This window comes from Drosophila mauritiana, chromosome 3R (genome assembly GCF_004382145.1).
Source record: "Drosophila mauritiana strain mau12 chromosome 3R, ASM438214v1, whole genome shotgun sequence".
NCBI lineage: Eukaryota > Metazoa > Arthropoda > Insecta > Diptera > Drosophilidae > Drosophila > Drosophila mauritiana.
In genome coordinates this window covers 7,218,366-7,243,101 of record NC_046670.1, presented here as the reverse complement: position 1 = coordinate 7,243,101, position 24,736 = coordinate 7,218,366, and the positions used below count along the sequence as shown (strand labels likewise).

General features: G+C 41.8%; 6 protein-coding genes and 2 non-coding genes across 27 annotated transcripts in view; 6 read left to right on the top strand and 2 right to left on the bottom strand.

Moving 5' to 3' along the window:
* Positions 1-3,989, top strand: part of LOC117144257 (glutamate-gated chloride channel) — a 35,410-nt gene extending 31,421 nt beyond the window's left edge. For 7 of the 16 annotated variants that reach the window (XM_033309346.1, XM_033309340.1, XM_033309348.1 and 4 more), the window contains 2 exons: positions 130-246; positions 460-3,989. In XM_033309346.1, coding sequence (XP_033165237.1) covers positions 130-246; positions 460-469 — 127 coding nt within the window. In that variant the 3' untranslated portion in view covers positions 470-3,989. Of the gene's footprint in view, positions 1-129 lie in introns of all 16 variants that reach the window. The other 9 variants (XM_033309351.1, XM_033309345.1, XM_033309352.1 and 6 more) reach the window with 3 other exon arrangements.
* Positions 3,990-4,121: 132 nt separating this feature from the next.
* Positions 4,122-5,935, bottom strand: LOC117145633 (luciferin 4-monooxygenase-like). The gene is made up of 3 exons (XM_033311353.1): positions 5,758-5,935; positions 5,191-5,702; positions 4,122-5,128 (listed from the first exon to the last, which is right to left on the bottom strand). The coding sequence occupies exons 1-3, from the start codon at positions 5,899-5,901 to the stop codon at positions 4,171-4,173; spliced, it is 1,614 nt and encodes a 537-aa protein (XP_033167244.1). The 5' UTR covers positions 5,902-5,935; the 3' UTR covers positions 4,122-4,170.
* Positions 5,936-7,602: 1,667 nt separating this feature from the next.
* On the top strand, positions 7,603-9,585 carry LOC117143759 (luciferin 4-monooxygenase). Its single transcript, XM_033308575.1, has 2 exons — positions 7,603-8,273; positions 8,435-9,585. The coding sequence occupies exons 1-2, from the start codon at positions 7,606-7,608 to the stop codon at positions 9,393-9,395; spliced, it is 1,629 nt and encodes a 542-aa protein (XP_033164466.1). The 5' UTR covers positions 7,603-7,605; the 3' UTR covers positions 9,396-9,585.
* Positions 9,586-10,046: 461 nt separating this feature from the next.
* On the top strand, positions 10,047-11,966 carry LOC117145422 (luciferin 4-monooxygenase). Its single transcript, XM_033311067.1, has 3 exons — positions 10,047-10,221; positions 10,280-10,791; positions 10,844-11,966. Exons 1-3 carry the CDS (start codon positions 10,078-10,080, stop codon positions 11,802-11,804), a joined length of 1,617 nt encoding a protein of 538 aa, XP_033166958.1. The 5' UTR covers positions 10,047-10,077; the 3' UTR covers positions 11,805-11,966.
* A 261-nt stretch (positions 11,967-12,227) lies between these two features.
* LOC117145423 (4-coumarate--CoA ligase 3) lies at positions 12,228-14,268 on the top strand. The gene is made up of 4 exons (XM_033311068.1): positions 12,228-12,491; positions 12,548-12,942; positions 13,004-13,120; positions 13,173-14,268. The coding sequence occupies exons 1-4, from the start codon at positions 12,351-12,353 to the stop codon at positions 14,137-14,139; spliced, it is 1,620 nt and encodes a 539-aa protein (XP_033166959.1). The 5' UTR covers positions 12,228-12,350; the 3' UTR covers positions 14,140-14,268.
* Positions 14,269-18,750: 4,482 nt separating this feature from the next.
* Positions 18,751-18,823, top strand: Trnav-cac. Its single transcript has one exon. It is a non-coding gene; the product is annotated as a tRNA-Val (tRNA).
* Positions 18,824-19,592: 769 nt separating this feature from the next.
* On the top strand, positions 19,593-19,665 carry Trnaa-agc. Its single transcript has one exon. It is a non-coding gene; the product is annotated as a tRNA-Ala (tRNA).
* A 3,008-nt stretch (positions 19,666-22,673) lies between these two features.
* LOC117144167 (vitellogenin-1) overlaps positions 22,674-24,736 on the bottom strand; it is a 42,508-nt gene continuing 40,445 nt past the window's right edge. For 2 of the 5 annotated variants that reach the window (XM_033309202.1, XM_033309205.1), the window contains one exon: positions 22,674-22,945. In XM_033309202.1, coding sequence (XP_033165093.1) covers positions 22,891-22,945 — 55 coding nt within the window. In that variant the 3' untranslated portion in view covers positions 22,674-22,890. Of the gene's footprint in view, positions 24,399-24,736 lie in introns of all 5 variants that reach the window. The other 3 variants (XR_004459631.1, XM_033309204.1, XM_033309203.1) reach the window with 3 other exon arrangements.

Here is a 24,736-nt window from a genome sequence, read left to right as displayed (position 1 = left end):
CCAAATTTGGAAACTTTTCAAAACGATAAAAAAACAAAAGAATAACCAATCAAGTAATCACAAAAATCAAAAAGCCAATCTTTAGATGATCAATTAATTTGCATTTTCGTACTTGTTTAATATCCAAAGACAATGTTCTAGATCCAAGAGAATCGATGTTATATCGCGGATCACCTTCCCGCTGGTCTTCGCCCTGTTCAACCTGGTCTACTGGAGCACATATCTCTTCAGGGAGGAGGAGGATGAGTAAATGCCGTTACCTATTGCCAAACACCAATTACTTTATAGAAGGGTTGGCGCTATTGGCCAACACGAATGTACTAACATATTTCTTTCATTCTTTTCCATTTCGGTTGTCTTCATTTCATGCTTTGTGTTGCTTATGGCTTTGTTGGCTTCATTTCCGATTTGGTTGATTTCTTGATTGACACCTTGATTGAATGGTTCAAACCACTAAAGGACCTTCTAAGGCGCGTCTCTGAAATGCGGTGGCTATGTAGAATCTAATACGAAATTAACTAATTATACCGAGGGATACGTTGCGATATCGCTGTGTGCTACCGGCTATGTGCCACGTGCTACATGGTGGTTATGGTTATGTCTCGGAACAGTGCAGATAAGTTAAGAACGGTATCCGGCAAGGCTCCATGGCACTTCCACTAAACAAATAAAGAATAATGTTTGATGAATGACGAAATTCTAGTTAATTGTAAGTTAAATTGATCAAGAGTGACTGCATAGTAGATAATGTTATGAATAATTATACTAAACTATACACAAACTGACACACACCGCAACACTTGTTTGACTTGATTTGTTTAGAGGATGCTCCAAATTGTTACAAATTGATTAATTATTTTAGCTGGTTATCGACGATAACCGAGTTTTGTTCCGGACTCTAGCTTAGTTCTAAACGAAATTGCAATTGATTTGTACTTAAATGCGTTAAGTTAGATAAGCCGCAAACAGCGAGATGAGGTCGTAGACAATTCGACTTCTGTAAATATGTCATACAATAAGTTTTAAGCGAACTAGTTTATATGAATTCTAATTGTAAAAATCGTGTAGATAAATTTAAGTTTAGTCGATAAACAAACCACTAACCGAAGCGAGATACCTAGGTAAAATCAATTTAATTATGTTCACCTTCGAAGCAAAATAAAAATCGAATCGAAAATATCAAAGAATCCTTCAAACACACAGAAACAAATACAGAACTTTCTTTTTGCATTATTTGCCCAAACTACTCTTAAATGATAAGTTCAACTGAAACTGGTGGGTATCTGCAAGGTATTTCTACCCAAACTTTATTAGAAACTTTCTTCATTACTTATATACATACGGCTTGCTTTTCGTTTTAGAGTTGAATTTTTATAGTAGTTAACTTGTTCTGGTACTCACGGGAAGTAAAGCCCTCAAATTCCGATTCCTTTTTCATTTGAATTCTTAGAATATTATAATAAATTTACATTTACCTAATTATGTATTGGGCCCAAGTGCCGCTTAGCTAGTTAATTTCCTTAATTAGAGTTACAATATAAAAATATACAACATGCAAACCATAAACCAATTAACAGACAATACAAAATATTTTATCATGTAGTCAAAGTCCCTAAACAACTTAATGGATACTACACATAAATTGATTAAAATCAGTATGATAAGACATAAATTAGATCGAGATATATACGGTTCTTTTCATATCCAAAAATATCTTTGGTTATTTAAGTGCCTTTTGTATGCCAAGGAGATTTCTCCCCACTTTCTTCCCTTCTCTAACTCTCTCTCTCTCTCTTTCTTCCTAACTTTTGAATGACTCTGATCCTTTCACGCTAAAATCCTTTCCTAAACTCAATTAGAGAAATGCACTAACCGACACCATAAACTATGCAGCTCTAATTTTAGAATTATAACTAAAGTGAATTCTACATAGCAACAACAGAAACAGAACCAAATCCAGAACCACAATAACCAACTTAAATACTTCAGATAAATCGAATAAAATATTTCCGTAGTTTTTTAATATTTTTATTAACTTGAGCCTGTTTTATTCACATGTTTTCTTAAACTTTTTCTTTGATTTTGGAAATGCTTTTCGTTTGCTATCATTTATAATCTAAAGGTAAGAAACTAAACGTAAAAGGAAATCAAAAATCAATTGAAACTTATTCTAATATATAGACACTACACAAGGCACCCTGCATAATAATTGTTGTCATTAAACAAGCGTCATAAGTACGATCAGAACATATAGAAAAACCGAAAACGGAAATATTTATAGATACTTTCATGTTGTAAAAGTTGTGCCAAGCAAAGACGAAACCAAAAACTAGTCAAAGAATGAAAATCGAATGAGATCGCAAATTATAACTATAACTCTAGCTATAGTTGTATTGTATATGAAGCTATTGAACATACAGGGTTTTTAAATGTGAGCATATAGTTGATGAACCAGATGAAGGTCGGGAAAATCGAACAAAATTGATGGCAGTCGGAGACGGGCTGATTGATTGAAATCCGTTGATTGATGTACTAGATGAAAAATAATCACGACGTTGGAAAAACAATTAAACTAGGTCATACACAATGGGCGGGCGAAACACCGTTTTCGGCATTTATATTTAGTGAAAAAAAATGGAAACATACTTAGGTTGTGTGCTGCTCTTCATTTGCCGTTCTCCAATTCGGTCAATTATCATTTATTCCGGCAAATCGTTTAGCAGCAGCAGTCCAGTTCAGTGTAAATAGTTTGGGTCAGAACATGTAAATGTCATTTAAAAGGTTAGGTTAACGAGAAACACAACTACGGGAAATCGTAACACGAAATGTGCACAACTTTATATATATATATAGATGCGTTCCAAAAAGACTTACAGGTTTTGATTAACAGACGAGCATAGAGATTAAATCATTTACCAATGCGATGTAAACACGAAAAAGAAAGAACTATGCGAACGAGTAGATCCTAAGTTAACGTATGTGTAGATCCTAAGAGGCAGTTCGAAACCGGACTAGCTAAAGCATGCACATAACTAAGCTACTAAGCGCCACGGCAAATTGCATTCACCACCCACTATCTGAACTCACTTGATCCACTCACCCACTCACTCACACACTCACTTACCACTCACCTACACCACTCACTTGATGTTTAATCTTTGCTAACCACACGAAAGAAATCAAAAAGTGACACCCAAATCGAAAATGAATCTAATCTTTGCACAGTTTGTCGGGGGGGACAGACGACGAGTTTGAGTATTGCAAGTAAAAATTTAGATAGATCATAACACATATCTTCCAAAATGGGGGCGGCTCATGGCCCATTGATAACAATCAAGCAACTCAAACTATAATTTCTAGAGAAGAGAACAAGTGTAAATAAACGAACGACAAACAGCCGAGTCATTCGAATCGAAGTTACGATCGATCGATGGCGATCGAAGAGCGAATCAATAAACACTGCAAATCACCTTACTTTATAGAGCTAAGTCAGGACATGCACATCCGTACACCCCCGAAAAAAAATCAAAACCCAAAAACACACGATCCCCGACCGGAGAGGACTTAGCAAAGATCAACACACTCACACGTTTAGCCAGTAAGAACGATTCGATTCGTAGGGCAAGATCGCATGAATTTCTCTGTAGTGCAATCCAAACCTGGAACATAACCCAAGCCCAGAAAGAAACAACGCCAAAAACCACAAACGAAAGAAATTCTAAAAGTACATACATATACATAGACCCGGCAATAACACATCAATGCCGTCGGTGTGAAATTAAAACAGCAAATCAAATGCCTAAGTGAAAGATTAGTAGCATAATTTTACAATATAGTTGAAATAATTGTTGTCACCCGAAAGGAAGGAAATCCTAGAATGGAAAACAGGATAAAAACGAAATAATTGTGTAAAACCCCCAGAATAATGATGTTTGTGAAATGTTTATAAATAAATGATGCAAAACGAAATGAAAGAATACACAAAAATGGCAGTGTCTTTAACTTCTAATGGTATTAAATATTTAATCGCTCTTTAAAGCTAAAAATCAGAGCATTCGTTTTCCCCTTTTTCTTTATATAGATCTATTAAATTTTAAATAGCTAAAGAATTATTTTAATTTAATTAATTTTAATTTTACTAACTGATATACAAAAATATAAATAAAATGTTCAGCTCCTATTTTTCATATGCAAAAAGTGGGCCTTATTGGCCATTCTATTGGTCTTTCCATTGGCACTTCGCTGCAGGTCCTCCACAATGACGGCTCCTCCGTTCAACTGCTTGTACTTGGAATCAGTCCGAGAACTCACATAGTCCACCACATCCTGGGCCTCCAGCTCACTGCCCAGTTTCTTAACGACAGCAGCAGCAGCTTCGTCTCCAAAGATGTTGCTCCATATCCCGAAGACACAGACCTCGGCGACCTGGGGCATCTCTGAGATGACGCTTTCAATATCGTTTGGATAGTACATGATGTTCTGGTACTTCAGCATCTCCTTCTTGCGGTCCATAATGTACAGGAAGCCATCTCGATCCATGTATCCGAGGTCTCCGGAGTGATACCATCCCAGTGAATCTCGCATGCCACAAGTCTCAACTTCGTTTCCGTAGTATCCCGACCAGTGCTGGTGGTTCTTGATGCACACCTCTCCGATTTCATCGGGTCCAAGCGATGCGCCCTCATCATTGATAATCTTCAACTTCAGCCCATTGACCAATCGACCCACCGATCCGGTTTTCTCGTCGAAGTGACAGTTGATGGTGGCCATGGCACCCAGTTCTGTAAATCCATAAACAAACTGCAGGCAATCATGGCTAAGACGGCTACGGATGCCTTTCTGAACCTCCAAGGCAGCCCGTGATCCTCCGAACATGTAGCACCGCAGGCTCGACAGGTCGCAAGTCTCGAATTCTGGGCAGTTAATCATTAGAGCCATAGAGGATGGAGGCTGTATGGTCCACGTAACCTTGTACTCCTCAATGATTCGCATGGCAAAGGCGGGATCGAAGGCATTGTCCGCGATGATGCGGGTAGTGCTGAACACTCCGGAGGTAATGGTGGTTAGCAAACCGGTGATCCAGTCAAGGGTGTTGTGGGAGTACTGAATATCAGCGGTGGTCAGATGACTAGAGGTACAAAGGGAAGCAAACTTTAAAATCATTCCAAAGACTACGTATAAACATCTTACTAGTTGCCTGCGAGAATGTGCCGACTGTTAGTTATGGTTACAGCCTTTGGAGTTCCAGTTGTTCCCGAAGAGCAGAGAATGGCCAAAGTCTGATCGTTGCCCCGTTCCAGCTTTGCTGGCTGGAAGTTTTCTTCGATGGGCGTGGCAACAACTTCATCGATCTTTATGGAATCCACTGGATGATTGCGCATGGTGACGAGCTTAACATCCAGTTGTGCGGTGGCAGATCGAACCTTCTCAAACTCATCTCCATCGCAGAAGATTATGGAAGGTTTTGTGACCTTGTAGATCTTTTCGATCGTATCGCGATCGTAGGTAATGTTGAGCGAGTGAAAAGCTATTCCGTTGAAGAAACAAGCGTAGGCTACGGCAAGCATATGGGTGGTATTCCGGCCTATGATGCCCACTATATCGGATTGAAGGAGGCCCTCTGATCGCATATAGCTGGCCACTCGCATGGCGTTGGCAAGGAGCTCCCCTCTGGTCAGCACAGTACCCTCCGTGGCAGAGATCTAGAACATATCATGTTGAATCATCTGTTTAGTAGGTGACCCTTAAAGTACTCACCTGGGCAGTAAGCTGCGGATGCCGCCGCATCTCGTGGAAAATGATCTCTCCGATGGACAAGTCCGGATCGAAGTATTTGACAATCGGCTCACCGCTCCACATCTTTTGATCATTATCGTAGGAATTTGCTGGTGTGTACGCCATTCTGTAAGTAGGCAAACTTTGTGTGTCTGGTAAAGTCAGATTTCAACTGTATCAGATTCGCAACTACAATCCCTTTTTATAGTCGCAGCCATCCAATAGCTTATCACACTTAGATAAAAAGTTCGGGTGGCAGAGCAAATAGAAATACACATACCATAATATCATCTTACAGGAGCAATTTAAGATATAAATGTTATAAAATTCAAGATAACGGCTTTGGTTCGGTCAGGTCAAAAAGCGATATCGTGGGAACTGTTTAGTGGGTTATCTTCATAGCCAGTGGTACAATATGTTCTTTCGTATCCCCGTATCTTGTACGTCATTTTATCAACTTATTTATTAACCTAAACTTTCTCTTGATAATATCATGTAAATTATTAAGTTCTGGTGAAATCATTTTACTATATTTACACCCACGTCTCTAGTATCCATCTACGTAATTGCCTTGCCTCGTAAAAGTCATGGGACATGTTGTTTTGCTGGTAACTTCTTTGCCAGATGCTTATCATCAAATCCCATGAAGAGATTTCGTTACATATCAGCTTAACTTTCTGTCTTATCATCGTTGTTCTTTGGTCCCCTGAAGTTTATGGCAAATCATTCTGCGTTAGCGAACTTCGTTCCGATCTGCGTATTATCTGACTGAGAATCATTCTTATCTTGAATTACATGGTGACTGCCAGCTGCGTTGATTTGCCTCTGCGGGATGAGCGTTTGTGCAAAATAAGGTATTACTGGTTTGCTCTTGTTTTTGTTTTGTTTTTTTTTTTAATAGTAATTTGACATTTTTTACCATTTTTGGTATATATAACTTTGTTAAAAGTGGAAGGTTTACCTATGAAAAAGCCTAAGAGGATCAAAATTATGGCAAGCTTTTTATAGTAAACAGAACGGGTGTATATTAAAAACGGGAGCCAGCGAATGTAAACTAAAAAGTCGACTCTTAATAAAGTCTTATTTATAAACTTTTTTCTTTCTTGGCAAATTTTGGAAAAAAAATTTTCTTAAATATATATTTTAAGAAAGCCATATAAATTAAAACTATTAGTTAAAATTTAATTGCTTTGCTTAGGTTTATGAGATGCCATAAAAATGTCGAATATATATATGACGTATATAACATGTCAAGTAGAATCTACTTGTTAATTCACTTACATGCATATAACATGTCATGTAGATAACATGTCATGTTTAACATGTTATGTTAACATTTATACATAGTTCTGAAAACACGCCAGTAGGTGGCGCATCACCGTAAATTTACCATCCGTTGATAAACTTAGATCAAAGTATTTTAAACATACTCTGAAAATAAAAAAGTTAACTTTTTAAAATAAATATTAATTTTTAATTTTTTTTCAAAATTAGTGGTGCTAGTGTACGCCAGATTTTTGAACAGAAACGACTCTTAGCACTTAAAATTAAATTCGAATACTTTTCCCATTTAAATGTGTTGATCTTAAAAGACCTTTTACTTAATAACAAATAACGGCTGTCGAGACCTAAGTTTGATAATCATCCGATTCGCCAAACGGTTTTCATCGCTGATGTCGTGTCAAGAGAACAGCTTGGCAATCAATAGGTAAAATTAAATATCCGGACACTTTAACTGCTAAATTGCCGGCTAATTTTTCCAATTTCGTTGACCTTTAAATAGACCTGGCAGGCGAGTATGCAGCAGTCATAAAACGCGCACGCATCACGATGTTGGACCTCAATGGCAATCCAGCGACCAGCTATGATCCCGTTCAGAAGGTCTGGAGTGGCTGCAGCCTGCACAGTCTCTACAACGAGGAGCTAACCGTGGGCCAGATAATCTTCCGGCAGCTGCAGGGGCAACCTCAAAGGATATTTCAGATCTCGCACACGGATAATACCCGGTTAACGCGTTTCCAGATGCTCCAAAATGCCGCCAAGATTGGTTGCTATCTCCGGGATCAGGGTTTTAAGAAGGAGACGGATTTGGTGGGACTCATGGCACGCAATTCCACGAATGTTGGTGCCTTGGCCTACGGTTGCTTGTTCAACGGAACTCCGTTTCACGCCGTCAACCCCAATCTGGAACACAAAACAATCGCCAGTCTCTACAAGATCACCAGGCCTCGCATCCTATGCTGTGACACTACGGACTACGAAAAGGTTAAGGACATAGGAGCCTCGCTGGGAGCTCTGATCATCACCGTTAACGGAAAGCTACCGGGTATATTAAGTGTGGCGGATCTGTTGCAGAATCCCCTTCCTGATGACTATGAGCCCGCGCAGTTTCAGCGAGGCGTCGATCGCACCATGGCCATACTCTGCTCCTCGGGCACCACCGGAACTCCCAAGGCGGTTACCCTCTCAAACAGCCGCAAGCTATTCGAAATGCATAGGTAGATTTACAATTTCTTAAAATGTTTTTACAAAGCTTGTATTACAAATTGGTGGATTTGGATATCACCACCAAGGTTGGAACTAACTGAACTACTGAACTCCGCCATCTTTACTAGTCCTGAAAATCGCATATAAATAAATGCTCTGTCTTACATTACAGCTATCTGGGATCCGATGATGTTCAATATGCTCCCAGCACATTGGATTGGCTAACAGGACTCATTACCCTGGTCACAGCTGCAGTATTTGGCACAGTTCGCCTGATTTCCAGTGAAATGTTCAGTACGGCACACTTCCTGGACATTTGTGAGCAGCACGAAATCTCCTGGACCATCATGGCCAATTCCCATGTGGCCATGTTGGCCAATTGCCCAAAAACCAGTGCTCAAAAACTAAGAAGCCTCAAGCATCTGCTCTTTGCTGGAGGTCATTGTTTGGTGGCAACCTTAAAGAAGATGCAGTCCTTCCTGCACGGATCGGGTATCCTCAGAAATGCCTATGGCTTGACCGAGGTGGGAACACTGGTATCCTATAACTACGACACCCAATCCAAGCCCACATCTGTGGGCCGCCTAATGGCAAACATTCGAGTGAAAATTGTTGACTCCTCGGGACAGTTGCAAGGTCCTAAAGGATTGGGTGAAGTCCTCTGTCACAATGGGCAACCATGGAGCGGTTATGTGGGAAATCCCCAAGCCACCGCCGAGATGAGAGATTCAGCGGGATGGTACCATACTGGAGACGTTGGATACTTCGATGAGGATCACTACCTGCACATCGTGGAGCGTAAGAAGGACATGCTCAAATACCTGGGCATGATGTACTATCCCCACGAAGTGGAGGAAGTAATCGCCCAGATGCCAGACGTGGCAGAGGTTTGTGTTTTTGGGATCTTTCGGGAGACGGAAGGCGATGCTGCCGCTGCATCCGTGGTCCTGCGATCCGGCAGCAAGCTGGATCCCAAGCACGTGGAGCAGTATGTGCGGAAAAACGTATCCGTGCAGTTCAAGCATCTCCACGGCGGCGTTCAGTTTGTTCCACAGCTGGCGAAGAGCGCCAACGGAAAGGTCAATCGACAGGCCGTGAAGGCGGCCTACTTGAGAGATGCTACCCAGTCCTAAGTTCAATTTATAATCACAATGAACAATTAGTAAGCAAAACACACGATGAAGCAACCTTGGACATAAGAATGTTTCACCATTGTTATTATTGTTAAAAAATATAAAATATTACGAGATGATGAGTTCAATAAAAGTTAATCTCCCCACATTTCCGAGTAGGTTCGATTTTATGCAGTATCTTTCTGTCAGTAGAAACCTACTATTAAAGCAGTCTAATAGCGTGATATAATTTAAGTAGAAGTAAGGTTTAATTACGTTAATAGTTATTATAAGAGAAATAAAACAAATACGTTTTTGAGGCAGAGCGGCGTTTCTCAAACTTCTAATCGATATGTCAATATTAGCTGCAATTGCATTGTATGCACATTATATAAGCAGTGCACATCATTCTTAATAACAAAAATCTGCTGAGTCACCGCGCTAACAAATGTTGGGAGTCTATCGCCAATTACACGACGAGAAACTACTGTTTTGTTATGGAGATTGCTGCACTTGCTCGACTACTTTGATCTCAAGTGCTGCTGTAATCGCGTGTCGGTGTAATCAGTATAAACCTACCCATACGCCCCGAAAGTTATCTAAACCGAATAGATCGCTCGACGCTATAAAAAGAGAACAGACACTGCTGTTTGAACTCAGTCCAGAATTTACACCTAATACAGACGGATTGGAACTACTCAGAATGCCGTACAGGCCAGCAAGCTTTTACGATGCTGATCGCAAGATCTGGAGCGGAGACCAATTGGAATACTACTTTGACCCACATCTGTCCATCGGAGAGATTATATTCAACGAGATGCGGAGGCATCCACAGCTCATCGCTCAGGTTAATGCCAAAGATACTGTTAAGGACTGCACATGGATAACAGAAACTCACCTTTCAGATCTCGGCCACGGAGAACACGATATTGTCCAGGGCGGAACTGCAGGCCAATGCAATGCACATTGCCAGCTATATGCGATCTTTGGGCCTCCTTCAAATGGATATAGTGGGCATTATAGCGAGGAATACCACCCACATTTCAGCAGTGGCCTATGCCTGCTTCTTCAACGGCATTGCCTTTCACTCGCTTAACATCTCATATGAACAAAGTACAATTGAAAAACTCTTTAGCATCACCAGGCCAAATATCATTTTTTGTGATGGCGATGAGTTTGAGAAGGTCCGATCTGCCACGGCACAACTGGATGTAAAGATAATCACCATGCGTAATCATCAGTCGGGTTCTATAAGGATCGATGAAGTCCTGGCAACTCCCATTGAGAAAAACTTCCAGCCAGTAAGACTGGAACGCGGCAACGACCAGACTCTGGCCATTCTCTGCTCCTCAGGCACAACGGGCATTCCAAAGGCAGTGACAATAACCAACAGCCGACAGATCCTTAATTCCGGCCAGTAAGTAAGGTCCTTGAAATCTTTGGTCCCTAAATAATCTATCTTCTCCTAGTTCCTTAACCACCAACGATGTTCAGTACAGCCATAGTACTCTCGACTGGATTACGGGTCTGCTTACCACTGTAACATCCGGGGTATTCAGCACCAAACGTATTATAGCAGATAATATCTTCGATCCGGAATTTTTCATGCGACTCGTAGAAGAGCATCAGATCACGTGGATATTTCAAGCGCCTGCCCACATGGCTATGATGGTCAACTCTCCCTCGTTCTCCACCGCCGACCTGTCGAGCTTGAGGTACTACCTTTTTGGGGGGTCACGGGCTTCTGTAGAGACACAGCATCGGATCAGGAGTCGCCTGAGCAAGGATTGTCTACACTTTGCGTACGGCTTTACAGAACTGGGCAGCGTTGCCGCCTTGAACTTGCACTTCGATGAGAAGCCGAACTCGGTGGGTCGTTTGGTGGCGGGACTAAAGCTTAAAGTGATTTGTGAAAAGGGTGAATCCCTTGAGCCCGATGAGGTGGGTGAGCTGTGCCTCTGGAATGGTCAATACTGGGCCGGATACTATGGCAATCCGGAGGAAACACACAAGATGAGAGACGGCCATAACTGGTTCCACACAGGAGACCTGGGATACGTGGATGACGATGGTTTCATATACATTGTGGAGCGCAAGAAGGACATGCTTAAGTTCCAGAACATCATGTACTATCCCAACGAAATCGAGAGTGTCATCTCAAAGATGCCAGACGTCGTCGAAGTTTGTGTATTCGGGGTGTGGAATGAGATCAACGGTGATGAGGCCACCGCGGCTGTGGTCAAGAAGCGGGGCAGTGCTCTCACGGCTCAGGACATTGTGGACTATGTGGCCACCCATATCGATGCCAAGTACAAGCAGTTGAACGGAGGTGCCATCATCGTGGATGATCTGGTGCGCAGTCCCAATGGCAAAACCAACCGCATGGCAAACAAAGCATTTTTCTTGGAGGCCAAAAGTTCAGCAAAATAAAATAATGACGAGCTTACAATATTCCAAAACTGAAATATAGCTAGAAAGGCCAAACATTTATTGGTAAATGTATAGATATAATATTTTTGATTTTTGTAGATTGCAACTTACGAACCAATAATTAAACTTAAGGGTTTCAATAAGAATTGCAGATTGTTTGATTAGATTGTGTAATTAATTGACTTGATTCCATTCATACATTTATTTTATGTGCTTATCTAAGACATGGATAAATGATAAGTGGGCCATGAAAAACGCATTCGCCCGGTCAAGGTCTTTTCTTTTATCTGCCTATCACTCACTCAATTCGCGTTAGCCATTTCAAAATGAGTTCGACTTTGTCTTATCTAGCTGGAAACGCCTTTCAGCGAGCTTTTTTAGCTTCGGCGATTGGAAGCGATAAGATTGGAAACTACGGACTGCAATGCCCGGAACTTGTCGGTCGGTCGCCAGTTGCTGGAGAACCGTTATTCGATCCGGACCCGGATTCACGCCCGGACAGAAAACCGTTTGTTGATACCCGGGCTAGGCTTATCAGTCACCGCAATGGATCGCTCGACCACGCAATTCGATAAATACACCAAAATTTGGAGTGGACCAAGGCCGGCCAGTTTCTTCGATGTGGACTGTTCGATTGGTAAAATTCTTTTTGCCTTTATGCGGAATCATCCGAACAGCATATGTCAGGTGGATAAATTCCTTAATCAATATATTGTATTGTATATTAAATTATTCCTCCGTAGATTTCCGATACGGAAGGCACAGCCCTAACCAATGGCGAAGCTATCACCTTTGCCATTCGCATAGCCCAGCAACTGAAGGCTATGGGTCTGAAACAGGATGATGTGGTGGGCATCGTGGGGACCAACACTACCTACCTCATGCCAGTGGTATTGGGATGTCTGCTGAATGGAACACCCTTCCATGCGGTTAGTCCCTGGCAAGACGAGGATACCATGAAGCATCTGTTCTCCATCACCAGGCCAAAGCTAATCTTCTGCGACGGAAAATGCTTTCAGCGACTGAGCATCATAGCCAGGATACTTAAGAGCCATGTCTACACGCTCAAGGATCATCGACTGGGCATGCCGCGAGTCGAGGATTTGCTGGAGCCAACTAGAGCTGAGCTGTACTATGTGTAGGTTCTGCTTTTATGCTTTTTAGCAACTGTCCTAATATTCCTGATTCGCATCCTATAGACCCGAAAACCTTCTCCTGGGAGGTGATCATACAGTCGCTATTCTCTGCACTTCGGGAACTACGGGTCTTCCAAAGGCCGTTTGCATTAGCAACTCAGCGTGTCTCTTTGATTTCGGGTAAGAAATATGGTTTAAAAGAAACCCCTTCGTAATATTCATTCTATTCCAGCTTTGTTACTGGCCAGGATGTGCTGCTCTCCTTCAGCACCATCGACTGGTCGGCGGGTATGTTCAACATGCTCTTCAGTTGCTGCCATGGCTCTACGCGGATAATCACGGATCGGCCATATACCCCGGAATATATGATCCAGCTGGTGGAGAAGTACAAGGTGACCTTGTTGACAGTGGTGCCGCAGCAGGTGGCCTCCCTGTTGAAGACGCCCACCCTCAATAAACAGCGCTTAGCCAGCATACGTTTCGTCAGCGTTGGCGGTGGCTCCTGCTATGTGGCCAATCTTCTGAAGCTGCAGGAGTTCCTGATCACCGGGCAGATATCCTACGGCTATGCCTTGACCGAGTGCGGAGGTGTGGCGGCAAATATGGGAGTGGCGAAGCCATCCTCGGTGGGCAGGATTGTGCCCGGAGTGAGGGTGAAGATCTTGGACGAAGCCGGCCGAAGTCTGGGACACGGAGAGACGGGTGAGATCCTTGTGCACAATGGGAAGGTCTGGAATGGGTACTACGCCAATCCCAACGAATCGAAGCGCATGCAGGACTACCAGGGCTGGTTCCACACCGGAGATATGGGCTACTTCGACAACGAGAACTACCTACATATCGTGGAGCGAAAGGAGGATCTTTTGCGCTTCCATGGCGCCCAGTATTGCCCCCAAGAAATTGAGCAGGTCATCGCCGAGCTGCCGGACGTCATCGAGGCCTGTGTCTTTGGCCTGTGGAACGAGGTGGATGGTGATCCTGCGGCGGCGGCTGTCGTCAAAGTACCTGGCAGTCGTCTCACCGAATTGGATATCGTAGAATATGTGGCCAAGCGCCTGGTGGTCGACCACAAGCAGCTTCACTGCGGCGTCTTCTTCCTGCCCGAGCTGCCAAAAACTGGAAGCGGCAAGGTTCTACGTCAGCAGGCACGCGATCAGGCACTGGGCAAAAAATGGGCCGATCACGGCAACGGCCACTAATCTTTTCATAGACATAATTCTGTTAGGCTTAAAGACAATAAGTTATTACCAACGGGTGACTCATCCAGTCAAGACATCAAGAACTGCCGAAAAAAATAAAACACGCACACAAACATAAGCAGACGACATTTTTTGTTACCGATGGCCGACGCATTTGGGGCTATTCTTTGATATCGACGGCTTATCTCCAGTTGATTAGCGATTGCGTTTGAGGTGCGATAGTTCACCATTAGGTATGTGGTTCAAGGTAATGGCTCAGTTGACACTTTTGAAGTTCAGAATTCCTGGGAAAATACAGTGCTATGTTAATGACAAATACTTGATCGGTTAGAAACAATTATAGACGAACCTTAGGGCGAGATTAAGTTCAATTAAAAGGTGCGGGATTGCACTGGTACCAAGTTTGGAATGTTTTAACCTGATAGGCAATACCTATGTTATTTTGAGTGGTGGGCTCTGTAATTATCAGATTCTATAATGAAATAAATGTAGTGGTAGATACTGATATCCCCAGCACACCATCTTTTTGAAATAAAAACGTATTGCAACGAAGGTTAATCATTTCAAGGCACTTTTTAATTGCTGCCCAGTTATAAAGCTTTAACAATTTTTTGATCAAGTAGATCATCATCATGCCATTCATATAATAAACTTCATTAGCGCTTTAATCATCTTAAATTTAGATAAAAGTTCGATACTACTAAGAAGTTCATATCAAATAATCACAACCTAATGATCCTCCGAATGCCATTACTTTGGACAAAGAAAGATTATACGATCACCTTAGAAGAAACAGCTGAAGACATCAACCCGCCCTCGCAGCGACTTATGAAGTTCCTAATGGTGAACATTCCAGTTGAGCAAACCCTTTAGTTTCAGTGATGGAACGGAATAACATCATTATTTGATTGACAGTCGGGCAAAGTTGCACTTTGTGCGTGATCTTGTCAGCATTGCAACTGGATACTTTTGGCCTTTGCCACACAAAACTGAGTGACATGCCCCTCCGAATGAATTCCGTTCGATGCTTGGGTGCACTCCCGAAATAAACTGCAACAATTAAGAGCCACTTAGGACCAGGAATTAATTTGGTTGGGGATCAGTGATAATGATCGCACAATTCCCCTGCTAAGCGGATTGACAGGCCAAGGAGCATCTTCATCATCTGTGCCGCTGTGCTGTGCCGATGTTTTCAATGTCAAGTTCACGAAATATGATACCATCCTTGTGGCGCATTTTCGGGGGCATTAGTGCTCATTGATCATGGACCAACTGGCATGGAGCTCTCGCAAACCGGCTCAAATATGCAGGAAGTGCTCGGCGTGACCAATGGCATTTGCCTCGGACTCCGTGGCAGCTTCTCAAAGACGCCTGGCGCCCATCTGATCCGATCTTGGCAGCCATTCTTGACGGCGATTCTAATTGTCATGCAAATACCAATTATCATTTGTCAGTAGCGCCGCTAATATTATTGTGTGCTGGCGCAATTAAATACCTACGCTCTTGATGAGATTGTCTGAATGGTTTCCGATCGGTGATCGGAGATCGCAGATCTCAGATCTCAGCTCCAGAATGGCAAATCTGCGATCTAATCTGCACGCTGATTAATTCATTAGCAACTGTCGACCAGTTTGTCAGTTACATGGCAATAACTGCTGCCAGCCGCCATTGCAGCGATTAATTGGCGTTATTAATCGTGTTGAAAATGCTGGAGTTGTTTGTGCTTATTTATAATGCTAAGCACTAATTTATGTCTCGCGAAGTTACGGCTTGAAGGATTGTTTAATTACCTTTCCCATTTGCATATGTCACAGCAAAGTAGCAGCTAATGCCGCTGCTTTTCTCTCCCCCCTCGAAACCATTTGAAAGGGGATCCAATCCAGCTGCCCAAGATCACCCAACCATGCCCAAGGAAAGTCTTATTAAGTCATCTAATCCAACCTCACATTATGGAAAAGTGCTCGAAAGGGCATTATGCTTGAGTAAGTCCTAAGGAAATTGGGAAACTCAAAAGAGGGGTACGATTAACGCATACCTTATGTAAGCTTAAAACCTAAGTTTATTAAACAACTTAGAACTGACCTCTTTAATACTACATTGTACATAATGAACTAGTCTTATTCTTTTCAGATAGGTATAGGCACATCAATAAACAGATTGTTCCTTGACTGCTCATGCCCCTGCTACCCTGTATAACGCAAGGCCATATTAACTTTGACATATTGCCTTCGACATGGCGAGCTGAGAACAGAATTTATGGCGCTTAAATTGCAGTCATGCGCATGAGCGGCAACGACTAACAAGATCAGATGTGGCCCCCGCCGCTGCGATCCTGGTTCGGATCAGAGTCGATGGCTAACCCTAACCCCATCCAAGGGGCTGCGGCTTAGAGCGGATGTTTGGTGTCAAAACACAGGCGGGGCGATGCTGGATGCATTTTCCCTGGAATTCTATACCGGACCTGGTCCTGGCCCGTAATTTATGTAAGCGATGTGTTCGCCAGTGAAAACAAGAAGAACGCGGGATCGATGATCGTAAAAATAGTCCAAGACCGCTGTGGATGGAGCGCCCCATGTTGTTGATGTTGCTTTTATCAATTTGTGTTAAGTTCGCTTCTAAGCACGAAGCAGGCATAGATCATAAAATGGCACCCCCCGGCAGCCGATGGATTGTAGGAGATCGAAACGGAACGGATCGCCTTGGATCCGCTGGAATCGGTGGGGAAATTTACATAATTACCGCTGGCGGTGCTTTGGTGAGAGCCGCCCGAACGTGTCAAAATGAAAAGTGTTGCATGATTAGCGAGTAAATTACGCCGCCGAGGCATAAATCTATCCCAAGCCAGTCCGCTGTCCCCGGAGATAATCAAATAAATGGGGCGATTAATAAAAGATGAAGATGCAACCGCGGACAGCGCAAGGAAGATCAATGCGCCTGTTGATGGCCCGCAGCGGTGTTTTGGGGTCTAGGTCCGATCAAATCTGTAGTTCTTGACCAGCACAGCTGGTTAGGATCGGCTGGCGCCGCAAGCGTGCGAATTTCTGGACGCCCGTTGTGGGAGGTGTGAAGAATGGCTCCGGCCGGCCATCCAAGCCAGCAACTCTAGGAACTTGGCCACATCATGCCCCTGGCTGGCGGCCGACATGACACATCGTTGTTCGCGTAGCATAACTTGGTCAACAAGCGATGATGTTGATGATCCGGCCAGTTGCTGATGTTGATGATGATGGAGGTGAGATGGCTCAGCCTGCAGCCAAACGCAGTTGGAACCGGCTCACGCACTCAGAGAAACAAATGGGGATTAAATAAATATAAATATTAAATATATCTTAAGATAACTTATTGCAATTCCACAAATGGTCAAAATATAACTGCTACTATTCTTTCTGATATTTAATTCTACCAGGGCACTATCACTTGTCAATCAGTTCAATCAGTTCCACGGGATACCTCTATATCAACGTACATATAACTCAATGGCGATCTTCCTAAAATCTTCTTTAAATTACGATTTTTTTATTTAAATAAAACACTCTTAATCAGGATTAATGGAATGCAGTTATGGTGGATATTGAGAAGATTTCCTTTCCGTGCAATTGGAAATGCTGATCTCGGCGATAGATACGCTTCCTTAACACGTCTTCGATTGAACAGCCTTGGGGGCCAAAAGTGGCTGTCGCTGATGTTGTTAAGAGCAAAGTGTTGTTAGGCGGTTATATGTTCTTCACTTGTTCGCCAGTTGTTGCGTTTTAGCGGTGGTTTCGTATTACCGTTGCCCAGCCGGGACAACCCGGTCAAGGTCTCTCCTTCTTCAGGTGCCAAGTGTCTCCAAGAACGAAGCACCAACCACAAGCCGACTTTCATTGAGCAACTGCAGCGAGGCGTCGACGGGTTTGCAAAGCATATAGCGTATAGCATTCGGCAAATAGCATATTGCATTCCGATTCATCGAATCGAATCGAGTGGAGCGACCACTAGTATTTCCTGTCGCATGCGCCACATAAATTAGTTTTCCATGTTCACTTGTCACTTGTATCGCCATTGGCCAGTTGAACCCGTTTGCCCGGCCATTGCGGGTGTCCATTCCACTTAGAATCCGCATCCGACCGATTGCCCTTATCAGTCGCAGAGGAGCCCCTGCAAAGCCATTGCCGCATCCCGGCACAATTTACAATCAATTTTGGCAAGGAGCCACCTAATTGCTTTTGCTGTTTATTTATAGACCCGCCGCACGCACCGCATGAATTAATGATATAAACGCTTTCCTTTTTTAGAGTTTGACCAAACGAAAGAGTTGATAGTTCATATCGAAAGGAGGCTAACAAAACTCTGTGATGCACCACCTGGTTTCCTACTGTGCAGTTGAAGTTTAAGCTCCAAGATCGAAGAAAATACATCGACCAGCGCATTCAAAACACTTTTACTCGCTTATCGGAATGCCCATAAATCAGGGCTTTCCGTCGACGAGTTCTTGCATTTTCCCCCGCATAGAAATTATGCAAATCGAACATTGATATATGTGTGGATAGTTCCCGAATCGTTAAAGATGATTTCCTTCATGAGGGCAGCAGCGAGGTGTAAAACGCGTTATTCGCCGCAACAACTTCAGGTGTTTCCGTAGTGTAGCGGTTATCACGTGTGCTTCACACGCACAAGGTCCCCGGTTCGAACCCGGGCGGGAACAAGTCGAATTACTTTTTTGCTTTCCTTTTTTTTTTGCATGCTTTTTAATTTCAATGTCAATTGACCCCACCTGCTCTGCTGTGTTATTGAAGTTTATTCGATTCGTTTTCTCCCGACCACATTAATTTTTATATCGTTTTAATGAGGCGGTGCTGGCTTTACGATCAATTCAGGTGTGTTGCATTTATAAACACGCCGACCCTCAGCACGCACCGAATTTCAACTGTTTTACGACCCGCCTGCAATGTCAGCAGCATCCCGGGTATGACTCCTATTGCCGGGCGTTTTTACGACTTCAATTTGTTGCAGCCCTTGCAGAGAACCACCCAAGTCGAAAGGTTGGTTGTCTGGAAATAGGATTGCGTCCCATTAAAGAAAGTGCTGTTATGGGCTAAATATGTTGCACCATGGAGTTTTATGACTTTCGTTGACAGAGTGTGTGTTATTATCATTGCTTTGAACTTGGCAGCGAAACAAACAGATAGAAGTAGGTCGATGATAACTTTCCCTTTCGATGTTTCAGTATGCATACCTTACCTTATAGGTTATTAAATTTACTATAATATATGATCAGAACATCTAGACTATTTCTCAATTTTAATATTTTGTTATTAATAGGAAATTATTTAAGAAACTTATTTCCTTCCCAACGCTCTCACATTTTTCATTTAAATCCACTAAAAGCTTATGCTAAAAGCTTTTTCTCAAACATAAAGGGCTTACAGTGGCAAGAGCATTCACTTACATTCTACGACATACGTATTCCATCAGGGGATGTAGCTCAGATGGTAGAGCGCTCGCTTAGCATGTGAGAGGTACGGGGATCGATGCCCCGCATCTCCAGTTGATTTTTTCACCAATTTCTTTATTTTTTTGTTTGTGAAACAGGAACATTAGCATAAGCCACTTGTCAGTTTGATGTACATGCTCTCCCATCATAGCCGACATTTGTGTCAAATTATTTAGTAAATAGAATATCATGCCGGTTACAACTCCATTTCACACGCTTTTCCAAACGGCTGGTCGAACCGGCTTGTTATGCAATCGCTCAGTGACTTTGGCTCTTTGGCCCGCCTCCTCCGTCTCCATTTCCATTTCCATGTGCACTTCCCGGCAGACGTCGCAGCTAATCCAATTAAGCGTACTCATCATATTCACGCAATGCAGGCCATGAACTAGAAATGCAGCTAAACCGGACTCTGCAGAGGGTGGCTAGCGCGGTGGTGACCAACGGGTAAGGCGAAGATTCTGACATTTCCGTCATGTCCGGATGATTGAAATCTGTTTAATTTAATTCAACTTGGGAATGCGTTTTGGTGCCCCTACATACCCCCCTTGGGTAATCGAAATCTTTTCATAAGCAGATTTGAAATTTTTATTTTCGATACAGAGTTATTTTTTGAAGTCCATGTTACCGACTCAAAGAAGGTTTTTTTCTAGGTATTGGAACTTTTTAAATGGGTTTCGTGCGGACTAGCGTATTATATTAGCAATGATGTGATTTTCAGATAGAGTCTTAAGTCAAACCTATATTAAATAATTACCTATTTAAACGTTACTTATTCTATTAATACAGGGTCATAAACCGTATAATATGTACCTCATTCCTAAGCGCGAAAAAATATAGTTGTTTATAAATGTTATTCATATCAACAACTACTCTATTCCAATGAGATAGTTGCTTTCATAATCCATTACACTTTATTTAAACACGTTGCTTAACGTTATTACTCTAAATTATGTAATGGCTTAGTCTTTATTCCTTTGAATGATTTCTACCACCTTTACTACAAGTTTTCTTACAATTGAATTTTATTTATTTTTTATTTATCGACTGCATCCCACTCATGATGATAGTTGTTTAATCCCATGTCAGTTAGTTAGTATCGCCGAACTCGTGTGGGTGTTCATTAATAAATCTATCTAATCTGCCACTCGAATTTGCTGCTCACCAAGTGGCACTCGCAATGGCAATGGCATTGGCATTGAGCAGGTGCAGTCGATTGGACTGAGAATCGTTTTGGGGGCATGCCCACACTAAATTGGACCGCTGTGAATCACCACGGGTGTATTCTCCATACGTCACGTAGACCCGAAAATCGTAAAGATTTGCCTGCAATCTGCCAAAGTTAAATGTCATTTTGGCTGTGCAACTTATGGGAATATCAGCAAAATATTAATTATAATAAGAGCAGAAACGGGACAGTTTAACTAGTCGAAGGCTAGATGCTCTTGCATTAAATTGTCTTTTAACTCATAAATTCTCAAAAGAATATAATGCTAATTAGTGAAATAAATTTTTTTTTAATGTTGAGCCATATATGAGTATTGAGACAATATTTCCGACTAATTGCATGTCTATTTAAGCTTAGACGCTTTAGACTGAGTAATCTCAACTGGTAATAAGGTTGAAAATCCCTTGAAAAACAGAGCAATTTAGCTCTTTGGGGGCATACTCCCCAGATAGAAATTATAGCGGTCGTAAGCTGATGACGGCCAAAACCGAAACGTAAACAGAAACGACAAGTAATTGTGACATTTAAGCACCCATTTTGAGAAAATTTTAATACGTAAGCGCCGCTGTTCGCTTGCTCTTCCGATTGAACTCTTTTAATCGCGCGACCAATTAACGCTCTCAGACAGCTGACTTAGTATCAGGCTATAGCCGATGGGCTGGTCGTGGTCATATGATAATGATAATGGTGATCATCGCCGCAGCAGCTGATAAGCCCGGAAGTGCGCGTGGAGAGCGTGCGACCAACTTTGGGGCGGCAACGTCGACGTCACACGCTCTTTTATGCTTACGTTTGCTTTACGACCGGGGGACTTTACTTTCCATTCCATTTTATGTTGCCAAGAGAACTTGGACACTCGACTTGTTGGCTTTGGTTTGGATTGGCTGGTCTCCGGCCGGTCTCTTTATTTTTTCAGATCGGTTTCTCGGGTGGGCGGGCGGTGTTCTTTTCATGCTCTTCCCCCTTTAGAATTTTTTTTAAATTTTGATTTCTTTTTTTTGGCTGCTGTGGGGGCTGGTTGTGCCTCGTGTTTCGCCTATTCATGCGAAAAATTCAGCAGCGTTTGAATGAACGCGAATGCGGGAACATGAGCGACCGCGAGCAGCAGCAATTTCGCCATTTCAAGGCCTACGTGACTTGTCTCACACAGGGAAATCGGAACGATTTGAACTGGGTAATGCCATTACGGTTCCGACACGGGGAAACTGGGGGTACTAGGGTCCGGGTCTCCTCGCCGTAATCCGAGCGCGGTTAGCTCCACTTTGTTCTATTATCCATTTACAGGGAAGCCACTGCAATGGGAACTTTTATAAAAAGTTATCCGGCACGTGCCGCCACGCGAACGGCAATAACCTTTTATTAAAAACTATTAAAGATGTAGTATTAAATTTAATTTGAATATAACTATAATACTGTGAAGAAAGTACAAATTTGGTTATAAAAATACCTTAAAGTTTGTATCTACAAAAACCTAACTCTCGTAACTCTGATTTATGAAGGTTTGGCAGTAGCTTTGAGATCGTCGCCTCTCTCCCCGTTCGGCGATCTCTCAGATTGTATCTTTCCATCTGACTAGAGTCTAGTCGGAACCACATGATCCATACGTTCTCAGCACGTGCTGGTGCCGGCACTTCTAGAAAAGGTCTTTGACTGTCATCAGCTGATATCAGCATGTTGTAGATAGCTTTTTTTTGGCGAGGTGCGACCTGCTCTCCCAGAGCAATCAGCTCTATCTGCTCACCTGTTCGAGGAGCACAATCGATGTGTGCCACAATAATGAGCGTAAAGATATTTCCCCCGACCAGATAATAAATCATGAGATAACATGCTGCTGCATTAGGTTTTAGAATATTTTAGTTTATTTACAGTACGCTTAGCTTAGTGCTCTCCTCTTGTGTTCTCTTATCAGTCTTAAACGATAAATACGAAAATACTAAATGCTATAAATGTAGTTTTAAATGTATAACTCTTATGCTTAAAGATCAGGAACTTTAGCTTTGTTGTGTGGATCGGTGGTACATTGGGTTTCGACGATAAATCGAAGGATCTCCTCTCACAGGATGGCTCTCTTTCGGAGCAAAACCAGGGCGATTAGCTGCAGACACAGGCTGTAAAGGTCACAAGATATTATAGGGGGGTTTGGAGCTATGGATATTTAGGGAGGATATGTAAAACAACTGCATTACAGAAAACCATGCCAAAAAATGAGTGAATTGGAATAATTTTTTGAATTTAAGTCGGGCAGCGTGCAAAATGCTAAAAATAATTCAGTTCCATGCAGAAAACCCAGTAATATTGTACATCAACCTTAGGACTACTACTCCTTACCATTATCGACTAAAACACACTCGCATTTGATATTAATGTATTTTTATACTTTATTTTTTAGTTTAGTTTTTTTCGCGCTTTTCTCATGCTTTTTTCGTTGATCGTTTACTGACTTATCTGGAAATTGTTTGTTTAATGCATTAAGTTATAACAAAGTTTGTTAGTCTAGGCCTAAGCGTACTAGAAGTAGTTTATAAATAAATATTTTTAAATAAATAAATAAATCCATCATACAGCTACAACTATAATTTCACGCATTTATCTCGTTGATCGAATAAATTAATATTAATGTTAGTTTCGTTTCGTATTGTAAAAGAAAATACAATCTTGTGATTTGTGAGTTTTTCTTCCAACTTTTCTCGTATTTATTTTATAATAGTTTTCGATGTATCGATTGCTTCTTACTTTCGCATTGTGATTTTTAACTTGAGTGGGAAAAATTGCATTCAAAGGTGATTTACAAGGCTAAGGCTACGCGAGGTTCGACAGTACAGACAAAAAATGGATCTTACTTGACTAAGCCGCGTATCTATTTACAATTGTATTTCCTCGACATATTCGAATTATCTCAACGCTTTACTCGTTTTTACAGTGTTGGGAAAGCGGTTTGCAAGTTTTCAAGTTTGGTTTCTGGTAGACTTATCGGGGTGGTCGTGTTTTTGAGTATTTTCATCGTCAACCGATCGTGAAAGTTCCGCCACAGAGACTCAAGTATTTCAATAGACTCTTTTGGGTCATTCGTGTTGCGTAAGGTTAGGGCTTCGAATTTACATCTATCTGATTGATTGGATGGGCGTGCGTTTATAATACATTTCGATGATAATTATACTCCAAATGGTTCGCTTGAGAGGTTCTTATAAAATACTCGAGACTCCGTCGTAATACATTGATATTCATCGTCTTTAGCGGGGATCTTGGTTGCACTTTGCATCATCGCCGGGGGGACAACAGTCCGCTGCATCAAAAATACTTTAGTGAGCCACAGGCGTATGTAGAGTATGATATTCAAATATTTACACACTGGCGGATGATATACATGTATATGGTGTTGTTCTGGTGCTGAATGTGCAGTGTATAGAGTGGGTATCTGTATCTGTTGGTGTCTGATCGTGTGTGGATGTGTTGTGGAAACTTGCAATTACAATATCTTTTGCATACCCAAGACGGACTTTTTACATCATTTTAGGTCCTTTTCTCACTTTTCTCTTTTCTCAACAGTCGCACTGATTTCAGCTGAATTTACCACATTTTGAACGTTTTGATTTGTTTGCAAGCCCAATGTTTTATTTAAAATTTTGAAAAATAAGAACTTAGGAAAATAAATACAACAACCAAATAAAAATAAACCAAAAATAACAAAATGTGTGAAATAAATTCGGAAAATGCTCTATAAATTTTAAAAGTTATTAAATATTCCAATCAATGTTAATGCCAAAAGTAAGTATTCAAAGAATTTAGAAAAATGTTTAAGTGTTTAAATTCCGATCAATAAAATATATTAAAAATGTTATATCAATACTCAAAGAAATAAATTGTGTAAATTTTGAAAATTTGAATAAAATTTAGAAAAT